Source organism: Pristiophorus japonicus, chromosome 15 (genome assembly GCF_044704955.1).
Source record: "Pristiophorus japonicus isolate sPriJap1 chromosome 15, sPriJap1.hap1, whole genome shotgun sequence".
Classification (NCBI taxonomy): Eukaryota; Metazoa; Chordata; class Chondrichthyes; family Pristiophoridae; genus Pristiophorus; species Pristiophorus japonicus.
In genome coordinates, this window is record NC_091991.1 from 185,971,929 (window position 1) to 185,986,418 (window position 14,490).

At 46.6% G+C, this 14,490-nt stretch overlaps 1 protein-coding gene across 1 annotated transcript in view; it reads right to left on the bottom strand.

Annotated features, from left to right (window-relative positions):
- The window catches only part of flii (FLII actin remodeling protein), a 49,991-nt gene that overhangs the window by 9,455 nt on the left and 26,046 nt on the right, over positions 1-14,490 (bottom strand). Inside the window, exons 12-13 of the mRNA XM_070901484.1 lie at positions 9,750-9,963; positions 5,706-5,860 (exon numbers count right to left, since the gene is read on the bottom strand). Of these exons, the coding sequence (XP_070757585.1) occupies positions 5,706-5,860; positions 9,750-9,963 (369 nt within the window). The remainder of the gene's footprint in view (positions 1-5,705; positions 5,861-9,749; positions 9,964-14,490) is intronic.

Here is a 14,490-nt window from a genome sequence, read left to right on the forward strand (position 1 = left end):
CACCTTTGCCAACACTGCCAGGAGACCCTTGGTAACCAGTCCTCAGATCTTGTGCTGGGAGAGGAGTGCATCGGGTCTCTATAAAACACATAGTGAGGCCCAACACTTGAATGAACTCCAGAACCGAACCAAGCTTGCAGTCATTCGTGGCCACCACGTTGAGCTTTAACGCAGTGAACCACTTCCTGCAGATACATGCAAATTAAACCCACTGTTCAAAGCACGAGTACAACAGAAGGGGTTAAAAGCCAGAAAGCACCCTGAGCATATTGCTCTATCTAGTGGGCAAGCTCAGAACTGACTTTAGAACTGAGGTTAGTCTGAGACTGAAGAACGGTCAGTTACTCCAAGTGGGTACAGGACTGGGCTGTAACTTACTCGTAATTATCCAAGTCCATTGTTTATCTTAAGTCCGCTGTTTAAAAGGAGAGAAATGGAAAAAAGCGAGTAATTACAGGCCAGTCAGCCTAACCTCAGTGGTGGGAAAATTATTGTAAAATATTCTGAGGGACAGGATAAATCTACATCTAGAAAGTCATGGATTAATCAGCACGGATTTGTTAAGGGAAGGTCGTGTCTGACTAACCTAACAAATTTTGAGAGGAGGTAACCAGGAGGGTCGATGAGGGCAGTGTGTATGATGTAGTGTATGTGGGTTTTAACAAGGCTTTTGATAAGGTCCCACAAGGCAGACTAGTCACAAAAGTAAAAGCCCATGGGATCCAGGGTAGTGGCAAGTTGGATCCAAAATTGGCTGAGGCAGAAAGTAAAGGGTGATGGTTGATGGGTGTTTTTGTGAATGCATCCAGTGGGGCTCCACAGGGCTCAGCATTAGGTCCCTTTTTGTGGTATATATCAATGGTTTAGACTTGAATGTTGGGGGTGTGATTAAGCAGTTTTCAGATAATACTAAAATCGGCTGTGTGGTTGATAATGAAGACAGCTGTACACTACAGGAAGATATCAATGAACTGGTGAGCAGAACTTTGGCAAATGGAATTCAATCCAGAGAAGTGTGAGGTAATGCATCTGGGGAGGGCTAACAAGGCAAGGGAATACACATTAAATGGTACGACACTGAAAAGTGTAGAGGAACAAAGGAACCTTGGAGTGCATGTCCACAGATCCCTGAAGGTAGCAGGCCTGGTTGATAAGATGGTTAAGGCAGCATATGGAAAACTTGCCTTTATTAGCCGAGACAGTGCTGGCCACATTACAGGAAAGATGTGATTGCACTCGAGACGATACAGAGGAGATCTGCGAGGATGCTGCCTGGACTGGAGAATTTTAGCTATGAGGAGAGATTGGATAGGCTGGGTTTGTTTTCTTTGGAACAGGAGGCGGCTGAGGAGAGACCTAATTGAGGAGTATAAAATTATGAGGGGCCGAGATCAAGGGGATAGGAAGGACCTATTTCCCTTAGCAAAGAGCGCAATAACTAGGGGGCATAGATTTAAAGTGGTAGGAGGTTTAGAGGGCATTTGAGGAGAAGTCTTTTCACCCAGAGAGTGGTGGGGCTCTGGAACTCTCTGCCTGAAAGAGTGGTAGAGGCAGAAACCCTCATTGCAGTTAAAAAGTACTTGGATGTGCACTTGAAGTGCCGTAACCTACAGGGCTATGGACCAAGAGCTGGAAAGTGGGATTAGGCTGGGTAGCTCTTTGTTAGCCAGCACTGACACGATGGGCCGAATGGCCTCCTTCTGTGCTGTAAATTTCTATGATTCTATAACTAAGTGAGCAACATTTCATGTAATTATTTCACTGGATGTACTGTGTTAACATGCTTATCCAAATACTGGGGGGGGGGGGGGTAGATATGGGGACAAAAGGGATTAGAAATCCAGAGTGTCTAAATGCTTAAGACACTAAGACACAAAGCCCTCGATATGGTCATCATCATCATGGGCAGTCCCTCATATCGAGGATGACTTGCTTCCACGCCAAAAAAGGATGAGTTCACAGGTGTTCCAATGAAGGACCTAATATTCCAGATCCTGACCTACATCCTGAAGGGTGGGTGGAAGATGCCTGTGCGTGGATTTTTTTAACGTGGGGTGACTGTTGCACACCAGCCACCACATGGGCTTGACAGAGCTAGGTCTTGGTCCAGTGGCAAGGGTTAACCAGGACAACTGGAGACCTGCTCTGTGCACGGACCTAGTACGCACACATCGCAGTGTGGGCTGGCCCCGTGCTGCCCCTGGGCCCTCGGCTCTTCTGGGCCCCAAACACACGCCTCTCCTGGGCCCCGATCACTTCCCCAGTTCTAGCATAACTTCCTTGCTCTTATATACTATGCCTCAGCTAATAAAGGAAAGCGTCCGTATGCCTTTTTAAATACCTTATTGACCTGTCCTGCTACCTTTAAGAATCTGTGGACATATATACCAAGGTCCTTCTGCTCCTCCCCAAATGCATTACCTCACACTTTTCCGGATTGAATGCCATTTTTGCACCTTTCCTGCCCACCTGGCCAGTTCATCGATATCTTCCTGCAGTCTGGAGCTTTCCTCCTCACTCAAACACACGGACAATTTTTGTATCATCTGCAAATTTCTTTATCTTGCCCCCTACATTTAAGTCAAAATCATTAATTTATACTACAAAAAGTAAGGGACTGAGTACTGAGCCCTGTGGATCCCCACTGGAAACAGACTTCCAGTCATAAAAGCTCCCCTCAACCATTGCTCTTTGCTTCCTACCACTGAGCCAATTTTGGGTCCAATTTGCCACTCTCCCTTGGATCCCATGGGTTTTTACTTTTTTGATTAGGCTCCCATGTGGGACCTTGTCAAAAGTCTTGCTAAAATCCATGTGGACTACATCAAACGCACTGCCCTCATCGACCCTCCTTGTTACCTAGGTTGGTTGATTCTGGGGATGAGGGGGTTGACTTATGAGGAAAGGTTGAGGGGGTTGGGCCTCTACTCATTGGAATTCAGAAGAATGAGAGGTGATCTTATCGAAACGTATAAGATTATGAGGGGGCTTGACAAGGTGGATTCAGAGAGGGTGTTTCCACTGGTGGGGAAGGCTAAAACTAGAGGGCATGATCTTAGAATAAGGAGCCGCCCATTTAAAACTGATGAGGAGAGATTTCTTCTCTGAGGGTTGTAAATCTGTGTAATTCGCTGCCTCAGAGAGCTGCGGAAGCAGGGACATTGAATATATTTAAGACAGAAATACAGTTTCTTGAACGATAAGGGGTTATGGGGAGCGGGCAGGGAAGTGGAGCTGAGTCCATGATCAGATCGGCCATGATCTTATTGAATGGCGGAGCAGGCTCGAGGGGCCGTCTGGCCTACTGCTCCTATTTCTTATGTTCTTATGTACCTCTTCAAAGAACTCAATCAAGTTAGTCAGACACGACCTTCCCGTAACAAATCCATGCTGACTGACCTCAATACAGTACCACATAGTAGACTCCTGACTAAGGTCAGAACATGTGGAGTCGGGACAAGTCGCAGAATGGAGAGCAAGCTGGCTACGAAACAGAAAACCGAGAGTAGGGGTTAAAGGTCATTACTCAGACTGGCAGAAGGTGGGCAGTGGTGGTCCACAGGGATCGGTGCTGGGACCACTGCTGTTCACACATTACATAAATGATAAGGAATCGGAAGTACAATTTCAAAATTTGTGGATAACACCAAATTGTGGGGTGTACAGGAGGACTGTGACAAAATACAGGGTAACATTAATAAACTGGCAGAACGGGTGTGTAAATGGCCAATGAACTTCAATATAGACAAGTGCACGGTGGTACATGTTGGTCAGCAGAATAAGGAGGCCACATACTGCATGGTAAATAAATGTCTAAATGGGGGAGAGGAAGAGAGATCTGGGGGTAGAGAAACACAAATCACAAAGTAGTGAAGCAGGTTAATAAGACCATAAAAAGTACTGGGGTTAATTTCCAGAGGGATAGAATTGGAGAGAAGTTGTGTTAAACTTGGACACAACCTTGGTTAGACCGCACGGAGTACAGTTCTGGTCTCCATATTATAAAAAGGATAGTGAGGCACTGGAGAGGGTGTAAAACAGATTTACTAGAATGATACCAGAACTGAGAGCTTATACCCATCAGGAAAGATTGAACAGGCTGGGGCTTTTTTCTCTAGAAAAGGGAAGTCTGAGGGGAGACCTGAGCGAGGTCTAGACATAGAGACGTTCCATTGCAGAGGAGACCAGAACTGGGGGCCATAAATACAAGATAGTCACTAATAAATCCCATAGGGAATTCAGGAGAAACATCTTTCCCCAGAGAGTGGTGAGAATGTGGAGCTCGCTGCCACAGACTGGTTGAGGTGAATAGTATCAATGGATAAACAGAGAGTGGAACAGAAAGAGATGTTGATGGGGTGAGATGAAGAGGCCTGGGAGGAAGCCCATGTGGAGCATAAACACCGGCATGTAAATACTTTGTAAGCACAGACTAGGAAGGTCCCCAGATTGGGTTCTGGTCTGCGCTGAGTTAGCAGATCTCAGCCAGAGCAACAATGAGGGTTACAAAAGTGAGTATGGTCAGGGCTTCCTGCTATCCAGTGACTGCTGGCTGTTGGATGCTGAGGGAGGGATGTCCATAGGCACACATGAGAAACAACCAGTTGGTCAACATACGAGAGATGTGCCAGCACCAATGGAACTAGACCACAGCTTAGCCAATCCTTTGCAGAGACACACCCCCACCATTCTGCTCCCTATAACCACGCTCCATGCAGCCCGTCCTCCCCTGCCCCCCCCACACTCCACCATGCTGGGCACCATGACAGACAAACCAGATGTTCCATGTAGCTGATACAGGACTACATCTGCACTGTAGAATTAATCATTTTGATATTGCAAAATTAAATAATAGAAGCTCAACTGTGACTGCAGGAGTATGGTCGAGACTGGAGACTGACGGGTGGATCACCTCCTGACCCCTCAACGCCTCTCCACCATCGACAAGGCTCAAGTCAGGAATGTGTTAGAATAGTCTCCACTCACCTGGATGGGTGCAGCTCCAACACTTGCATAGGATTCCATGGGATATACGGCACAGAAACAGACCCAACCAGGCCGGCGTTTATGCTCCACTCGAGCCTCCTCCCGTCTTTCCTCATCTAAATCTATCAGCATAACCCTCTATTCCCTTCTCCCCCATATACTTGTCTAGCCTCCCCTTAAATTCATCGATACTATTCGCCTCAACCACTCCCTGTGGTAGTGAGTTCCACATTCTCACCATCCAGAATAAAGCATTTTGTTCGATTGGTGCCCCTGGACTCAATCTCCACCCCCTCCCCCACCGGCGCACTGTGGCTGCCGCGTTTATGATCTACAGGATGCACTGCACCACGGTCACTTCACCAGAACCTCCCTCCCCGTGACCTCTACCAGCGAGAGCGACAAGGGCAACAGGCACACGGAGCACCAGCACCCAATAGTTCCCTCCAAGTCACAGACCAGCCTGACTTGGACAAATATAATTGTTCCTTCCTCGTCGTCGGGCCAATATCTGAAATTCCACACCTAACACCACCATGGAAGGAGTTTCACCGCACGATTCAGTGCACTAGTGCCTCGTCAGTACAGCTAGTGATGTCTCAGCGCCAGGGACGCCCACATCCCAGGAGTAAGTAGATAATCCCTCGGCTTCTCGAGCAGTCAGTGAATGGTGGGAAGAAAGAACAAAGGGAAAGAGACAAAGTATCTACAGGCCTCACCTGGAGCAGAGGGCACTGCCGTTGGTGCGGATGTGATAAAGACTGGGCTGCAAGCCGTTCTCTGGGTTCTTCTTCTTTCCCTTGTGAATAATAAACTTCCTTTTGAAGTGAGAAAGAAACTTCAGGTTCTCCTGTTGCTGGGTCATCCGGACCACCTGCCACACAATCACACCAATTAATTCACCGCTTCTTGCCTCCCTTCCATCTCGAAACCCCAATACAACACCCGTGCCACTATGTACTGGCATGGTTCCCGCAGTGACACACACGACCAGACCTCTTCTTCCCAACAGATCCTGTAGTAGGTGTGTCAGCATGATCCCTTTGCTGAAGCCATCTTACCACAGGTAATCCTGCAATCCATCACTGCCCTGAAATAACTCAATGACCAATCAGCGCAGTTTTCTGGAGCACCACGACACGGTGTCATGGGAACGCTGAACGCCAACACTGTTCCCAGAGCTGGGAGGCTAGTCTCGCCTCTCGCACTCCTCGAAAGAAAAAGCGCATCACCCGGTGATCCTTCTCTCGCCCTGGTGTCCAATCTTTCCCCTCATCACAGCCGATCCGGCCTCTGAGTAAGGGACTGTGAACAGATCCATCAGAGTTCCTTGTGTTCTGTAAAGTTCAATGAGTGTAAGTGTGCTGTCTTGTGGGAGATGGAATGCTGTGACCCCAGACTGATGTCAAATCAAAGTGTGGCTGCTCTTTTGCTTTCTATAAATCGACTGCAGAAGCATATTATAACACAGTACATAGCAACCTACAAAACAGCGTCAGAAAACCTCTCCTCACCATTGTAGCAGCTGGATCCTCCACATAGAATCACAAATTTACAGCACAGAAGGAGGCCATTCGGCCCATTGTGTCCGCGCCGGCCGACCAAGAGCTACCCAGCCTAATCCCACTTTCCAGCTCTTGGTCAGTAGCCCTGTAGGTTACAGCACTTCAGGTGCACAGCCAAGTACTTTTTAAATGCTATAGGGGTTTCTGCCTCTACCACCCTTTTAGGCAGAGTTCCAGACCCCCACCACCTTCTGGGGGAAAAAAATTCCCCTCAAATCCCCTCTAAACCTTCTACCAGGGACTTGGATGGATAACAATTGAAAGCTGGAAGATCAGTCTGGCCAGGCAGTAATACAAAGAGATGCACATCAGAGTTGGTGCTGCTGTTTTTGCCAGTGAATAGGGGCTGGAAAGTTGCTTGTCCGTGTGAAACCCAGATGTTTAGCGACTACAAGGCACAGCACAGCCCAACTAAAGTCATTCCAGAGCTTCAGGTGAGAAGGAACTTCTGCTCTGGCGCTTGGATCCAAGTAGGTGTCAGTGGATTTGCTAACACGTGATATATAAACAGCAGTCCTGTGGGGAAACTCAGTCCGGTTTGCAGGAAAATTGTAAATTAATTCAATGAGTTTCTGAATTTGCTGCAAACAGCACGAAGGGAATCGTGACTCCAACATTTTCATTTAGGGTTAGATGTGAACCGACTTAATAAAAAGCACTTCCTCTACTCCTGAATTAAATCACCAGCTTCCTGCTCCCGATCATTATCCTGGGATGTTTCAGTGGGAAGTGCTCACGTGTGGACATTGGATCAGGGTACGATTGGGCTCACCATGGATAGCCCCCACAGTTGAAGACCGTGTCAACCTCCGCTCCAGGCTCACACACTAAACCACCAATATGGCAGGGTAGCAAGGAACTGCTAGTCTCTGTGGGACTATAGGGATGACTCAGCCCTTCCACACTGGGAGAAAAGCCCCATTCAAAGGGAGTGTGGGTCAGATAAAGGACTGCAACATTCAAGTCATTCTCTGACCCATAGACCCTGTGGTGTAGTGGTTATGTTACCGGACTGGGAACCCAAAGGCCTGGACTAATAATTCACACAACGAGTTCAAAGCCCGTGACAGTTTGAGAATTTGAATCCAGTTATAAAAAAAATTGGAATCATGAATCTGTCGGAGTGCCATAAAACTCATCGGGTTCACTAATGCCCTTTAGGGAAGGAAATCTACCGCCCTTACCTGGTCTGGCTGATATATGACTCAGGCCCACAGCAATGTGATTGACTCTTAACTGCCCAGTGAGACACAATTGTATCAAACTGCTACAAAAACAATAAGAAAATAAACAGACGGACCACTTGGTTACGACCTAGGCACTGAATCAGGACAGGCCGAAGGCACACCCAGTCCAACCAACCCTGCAAAGTCCTCGTCACTAACATCGGGGAATTGAACCATGGGAGTCTCACAGCCTCGTCATCCTCGGATAGATACCAATGTCCCAGACTCCATCACCATCCCTAGATATAAGAAATAGGAGCAGGAGTTGGCCATACAGCCCCTCGAGCCTGCTCCACCATTTAATACGATTATGGTTGATCTGATCATGGACTCAGGTTCGCTTCCCATAACCCCTTGTTCCCTTATCGGTTAAGAAACTCTATTTCTGTCTTAAATTTATTCAATGACCCAGCTTCCACAGCTCTCTGAGGCAGCGAATTCCACAGAGTTACAACCCTCAGAAGAAATTCCTCCTCATCTCAGTTTTAAATGGGCGACAGGACATCCCAGCAGAAGTGGGAGCACAGTGATATACCCAGTGGGAGCAGCTCTGGGAGTTCGGACCCCATGAAGTCTCGTGGCATCAGGTCAAACATGGGCAAGGGAACCTTCTGCTGATTACCACCTCCCGCCCTCCCTCAGCTCATGAATCACCAAGAGTGGCTCGGTAGTAACACCACTGACTGGGCCCCGAAAGACGTGGGTGCCAGACTGGGCTTGCGGCAGGTGGCGAGAGAACCAACACGAGGGAATAACTTACTTGACTTTGCCTTAATAATCTACCGGTCACAGATGCATTTGTCCAAGACAGTATTGGCAGAAGTCCCCACCACACAGTACTCATGAAGACCAAGTCCTGCCTTCACTCAGCGTGTTGAGTGGCCCTACTACTAATCTAAGTGGGACAGGTCAAGAACAGATCCAGCAATTCAAACTTGGCAACCGTGAGCCATCAGTGGCAGCAGAATTGTTTTTCACCACAGCCTGTAACTTCATTGTTTTTTATTAGTCATTTTTGGGGTGTGGTCATCACTGGAAAGGTCAGCATTTATAGCCAATCCCCAGTTGCCAGTAAGGTGAGCTGCCTTCTTGAGCCGCTGCAGTCTATGTAGTGAAGGTACTCCCAGAGTGCTTTTAGGGAGGGAGTTCCAGGATTTTGACCGGGTGATGGAGGAACAGCGATATATGTCCAAGTCAGGTGTGTGACTTGTAGGGGAACTTGGGAGGTGGTGGTGTTCCCAAGCGCCTGCTCTTGTCCTTCTAGGTGGTAGAGGTTTTACTGTATGTGGGCATGGACTGCTTCATTATCGAAGGAATTGCAAATGGACATGAACACCTTGCAATCATCAGCGAACAGCCCAATTTCTGAAGTCTGGCGATCAAGGCGAAAACTCTTCAGTGGCTGGAGTCACAAGCTGGCACAGGGAAGGTGGTTGTTGAAAGCCAATCATGTATTCTACACTGCAGCAATGTGTCAAGGCTTCAGCAGTATGGCCCAAACCCGTGACCTCCACCACCTAGAAGGACAAGGACAGCAGGTGCATGGGAACACCACCACCTCCCAGTCACACACCATCCTGACCTGGAAATATATCGGCTGTTCCTTCATCGTCGCTGGGTCACAATCCTGGAACTCCCTCCCGAATAGCACTGTGGGAGCACTTTCACCACACGGACTGCAGCGGTTCAAGAAGGCAGCTCACCACCACCTTCTCTCAAATATCTAGCGATGGGCATAAAATGCTGGCCATGCCAGCAATGCCCAGATCCTGAGATTGAGAGAAAAAGCACAGCTCGCCACTGGGAGCAGGTGAGCACAAGATTACTCTTTATGCCCCAAGAGTCAGAGGAGAGCAGAGAAAAGGAGAAGCCTACAGGCAAGGAAAAAGCACACATTTCTCTCCAGGCATCTTACACCTGTGGCAATAAATAACCCTAAATATGAAAGCCTTTATTATAGACAAGTGTTTACCTCTAGCTTGCCAGGGAAAAGGCTCTCAAATTTCTTCTGCAGGCTGAAGGTGAAAGTTAGCCAGCCCATGTTGGAAGCCTCTCGGCCTTGCCAGAAGTACACCACACACTGGAAATCTTCCTCCTGCTGTTTTTCTTCTTCATCTCCATCCTCTTCCATCTTCTCTTTATCTTTATCTTTCTGATCGTCTTCATACTCCACTGGAACCCAGTACCTGAACCAAACAAACGCCAAGGAAGGTCAAATGAGATTGATACTTATTACAAACAGATAGAATCATAAATTTATAGCAGGGAAGGAGGCCATTCCGGCCCATTGTGTCCGCGCTGGCCGACCAAGAGCTATCCGGCCTAATCCCACTTTCCAACTCTCAGTCCGTAGCCCTGCAGGTTACGGCACTTCAAGTGCACATCCAAGCCTTTTTAAAATGTGGTGAGGGTTTCTGCCTCTACCACCCTTTCAGACAGTGAGTTCCAGACCCCCACCACCCTCTGGGTGAAGACATTTCCCCACAAATCCCCTCGAAACCTCCTACCAATTACTTTAAATCTATGCCCCCTGATTGTTGACACCTCTGCTAAGGGAAATAGGTCCTTCCTATCCACTCTATCTAGACCCCATAATTTTATACATCTCAATACGGTCTCCCCTCAGCCTCCTCTATTCCAAAGAAAACAAACCCAGCCTATTCAGTCTTTCCTCATAGCTAACATTTTCCAGTCCAGGCAACATCCTCATAAATCTCCTCTGTACCCTCTCTAGTGCAATCACACTTTCCTGTAATGTGGTGACCAGAACTGCACACAGTACTCCAGCTGTGACACAACTAGTGTTTTATACAGTTCAAGCATAACCTCCCTGCTCTTGTATTCTATGTCTTGATTAATAAAGGCAAGTATTCCATATGCCTTATTAACCACCTTATCTCCCTGGCCTGCTACCTTCAGGGATCTGTGGACCTGCACTCCAAGGTCCCTTTGTTCCTCTACACTTCAGTGTCCGACCATTTAATGTGTATTCCCTGGTCTGGTTAGCCCTCCCCAAATGCATGACCTCACACCTCTCTGGATTGAATTCAATTTGCCACTGTTCTGCCCACCTGACCAGATCATTGATATCTTCCTGCAGTCTACAGCTTTCTTCTTCAATATCAACCACACAGCCAATTCTAGTATCATCTGCAAACTTCTTAATCATACACCCTACACTCAAGTCTAAATCATTGATATACACCACAATAAGTAAGGGACCCAGTACTGAGCCCTGAGGAACCCCACTGGAAGCAGCCTTCCAGTTACAAAAACATCCATCAACCATTACCCTTTGCTTCCTGCCTCTGAGCCAATTTTGGATCCAATTTGCCACTTTGCCTTACATAAGAACATAAGAAATAGGAGCAGGAGTAGGCCATATGGCCCCTCGAGCCTGCTCCGCCATTCAATATCATGGCTGATCTGATCATGGACTCAGCTCCACTTCCCTGCCCGCTCCCCATAACCCCTTATCGTTTAAGAAACTGTCTATTTCTGTCTTAAGTTTATTCAATGTCCCGGCTTCCACAGCTCTCTGAGGCAGCAAATTCCACAGATTTACAAACCTCAGAAGAAATTCCTCCTCATCTCAGTTTTAAATGGGCGGCCCCTTACTTTAAGATCATGCCCTCTAGTTCTAGTCTCCCCAATCAGTGGAAACATCCTCTCTGCATCCACCTTGTCAAGCCCCCTCATAATCTTATACATTTCGATAAGATCACCTCTCATTCTTCTGAATTCCAATGAGTAGAGGCCCAACTGACTCAACCCGTCCTCATAAATCAACCCCCTCATCTCCCGAATCAACCTAATGAACCTTCTCTGAACTGTCTCCACAGCAAGTATATCCTTTTGTAAATATGGAAACCAAAACTGCACGCAGTACTCCAGGTGTGGCCTCACCAATACCCTGTATAGCTGTAGCAAGACTTCCCTGCTTTTATACTCCATGCCTTTTGCAATAAAGGCCAAGATTCCATTGGCCTTCCTGATCACTTGCTGTACCTGCATACTATCCTTTTGTGTTTCATGCTCCAGTACCCCCAGGTCCCGCTGTACTGCGGCACTTTGCAATCTTTCTTCATTTAAATAATAACTTGCTCTTTGATTTTTTTTTCTGCCAAAGTGCATGACCTCACACTTTCCAACATTATACTCCATCTGCCAAATTTTTGCCCACTCACTGAGCCTGTCTATGTCCTTTTGCAGATTTTATGTGTCCTCCTCACACATTGCTTTTCCTCCCATCTTTGTATCGTCAGCAAACTTGGCTACGTTGCACTCGGTCCCTTCTTCCATGTCGTTAATATAGATTGTAAATAGTTGGGGTCCCAGCACTGATCCCTGCGGCACCCCACTAGTTACTGATTGCCAACCCGAGAATGAACCATTTATCCCGCCTCTCTGTTTTCTGTTAGTTAGCCAATCCTCTATCCATGTTAATATTTTACCCCCAACCCCGTGAACCTTTATCTTGGGCAGTAACCTGTTATGTGGCACCTTGTCAAATGCCTTCTGGAAGTCCAAATACACCACATCCACTGGTTCCCCTTTATCCACCCTGTTCGTTACACCCTCAAAGAATTCCAGCAAATTTGTCAAACATGACTTCCCCTTCATAAATCCATGCTGACTCTGCCTGACCGAATTTTGCTTTTCCAAATGTTCTGCTACTGCTCCTTTAATAATGTACTCCAACATTTTCCAAACCACAGATGTTAGGCTAACTGGTCTATAGTTTCCTGCTTTTTGTCTGCCTCCTTTTTTTTTTAAAAATAGGGGCGTTACATTTGCAGTTTTCCAATCTGCTGGGACCTCCCCAGAATCCACGGGATTTTGGTAATTTACAACCAATGTATCCACAATCCCTGCCGCTACAGTAGGATGCAAGCCATCAGGTCCAGGGGATTTATCTGCCTTTACTGAGTACCACCTCCTTAGTGATTGTGATTGTGTTAAGTTCCTCCCCCCCCCCCCCATAGCCCTTGACTATCCACTGTTGGAATATTGTTAGTGTCCTCTACCGTAAAGACTGATACAAAATATTTGTTCAGAGTTTCTGCCATCTCCATGTTCCCCATTACTAATTCCCTGGTCACATCCTCTAAGGGACCAACATTTACTTTAGCCACTCTTTTCCTTTTTATATACCTATAGAAACTCTTGCTATCTGTTTTTATATTTTGTGCTAGTTTACTTTCATAGTCTATCTTCCCTTTCTTAATCATTTTTTTTAAGTCATTCTTTGCTGGCTTTTAAAAGCTTCCCAATCTTCTGTCCTCCCACTAGTTTTGGCCACTCTGTATGCCCTTGTTTTTAAATTGGATACCGTCCTTTAGTTCGCCACGGATGGCTATCTTTTCTCTTACATCCTTTCCTCCTCACTGGATCCCATGGGCTCTTACTTTCGCGACCAGTCTGCCATGTGAGACCTTATCAAAAGCTTTGTTAAAATCCATATATACTGCATCAAACGCACTGCCCTCATTGACCCTCCTCAAAAAAATTCAATCAAGTTCGTAAGACACAACCTTCCCTTTACAAATCCATGCTGACTGTCCTTGATTAATCAGTGTCTTTCTAAATGAAGATTTATCCTGTCCCTCAGAATTATTTCCAATAATTTTCCCACCACTGAGGTTAGGCTGACTGGCCTGTAATTACTCGGTCTATCCCTTTCTCCCTTAAACAAAGGTACAACGTTAGCAGTGCTCCAGCATCATCATCATTTAAGGCGGTCCCTCGTATTGAGGATGACCCACTTCCACACCAAAAAGGGATGAGTTCACAGGTGTTCCATCGAAGGATCTTATATTCCAGGTCCCGAACTATATGTTGAAGGGTGGAAGATACCTGTGCGTGGATTTTATTAATGTGTGGTGGCTGAAGGGATTAAAAATCATTAGTATTTCTAAAAGGTTTGTGGCTAAGCTTAAGTTGAGCATGGGACCATAACGTATAACTCTTGAGAAGGGAGTATTTGGCAGATGTTCTAGCATAGACAGAATTACACGAGATAACGATAAACACCCCAGCTTTGTCTGTCTATTAACAGAAGATTTAGTAAAGGACAAATAGGTCTGGGAAAAAGTACTTTCATAGGAATTGCTTAACCGTAGAAAAGTAATGATGTAGCACGCAACTGATCAGATAAAAGGCGCACAGGGGAGGTAACGAAGCTTGCCGTCAATATAATTGTATTAACCAATTAATATTTGTAATCATAGTAGTTAGGCGAAACTTTGTGACGCGGCAGGGAAACAACAAATGGAAAGCTTTCGTGCGGAACTTCATGATTTTGTATGTATTTTGACTGTATACAAACAGTAACCCGGCAATTGTTCGAAGAGAACGGCTGGTTTGGGTCACCGAGTTACTGAACTCGTGTAGAAGCTGTCTCTCCCTCGATCGAGTACTTTATAACAAATGATTCTTTTCTCCAAAACAGACTTGTGTTGAGTATCTTTGTAATACTCCAATACAGTGGCCATTGCACACCAGCCACCACACGGGCTTGACACAGCTAGGTCTTGGTCTAGTAGCAAGGATTAACCAAGATGATCGGAGACCAGCTCTGCTGCATGGACCTAGTGCGCACACATACCGCAGTCCTCCGGCACCACACCTGTAGCCAGGGAGGACTGGAAAATGATGGTCAGAGCCTCTGCTATTTCCTCTTTTGCTTCTCTTAATAGCCTTGGATACATTTC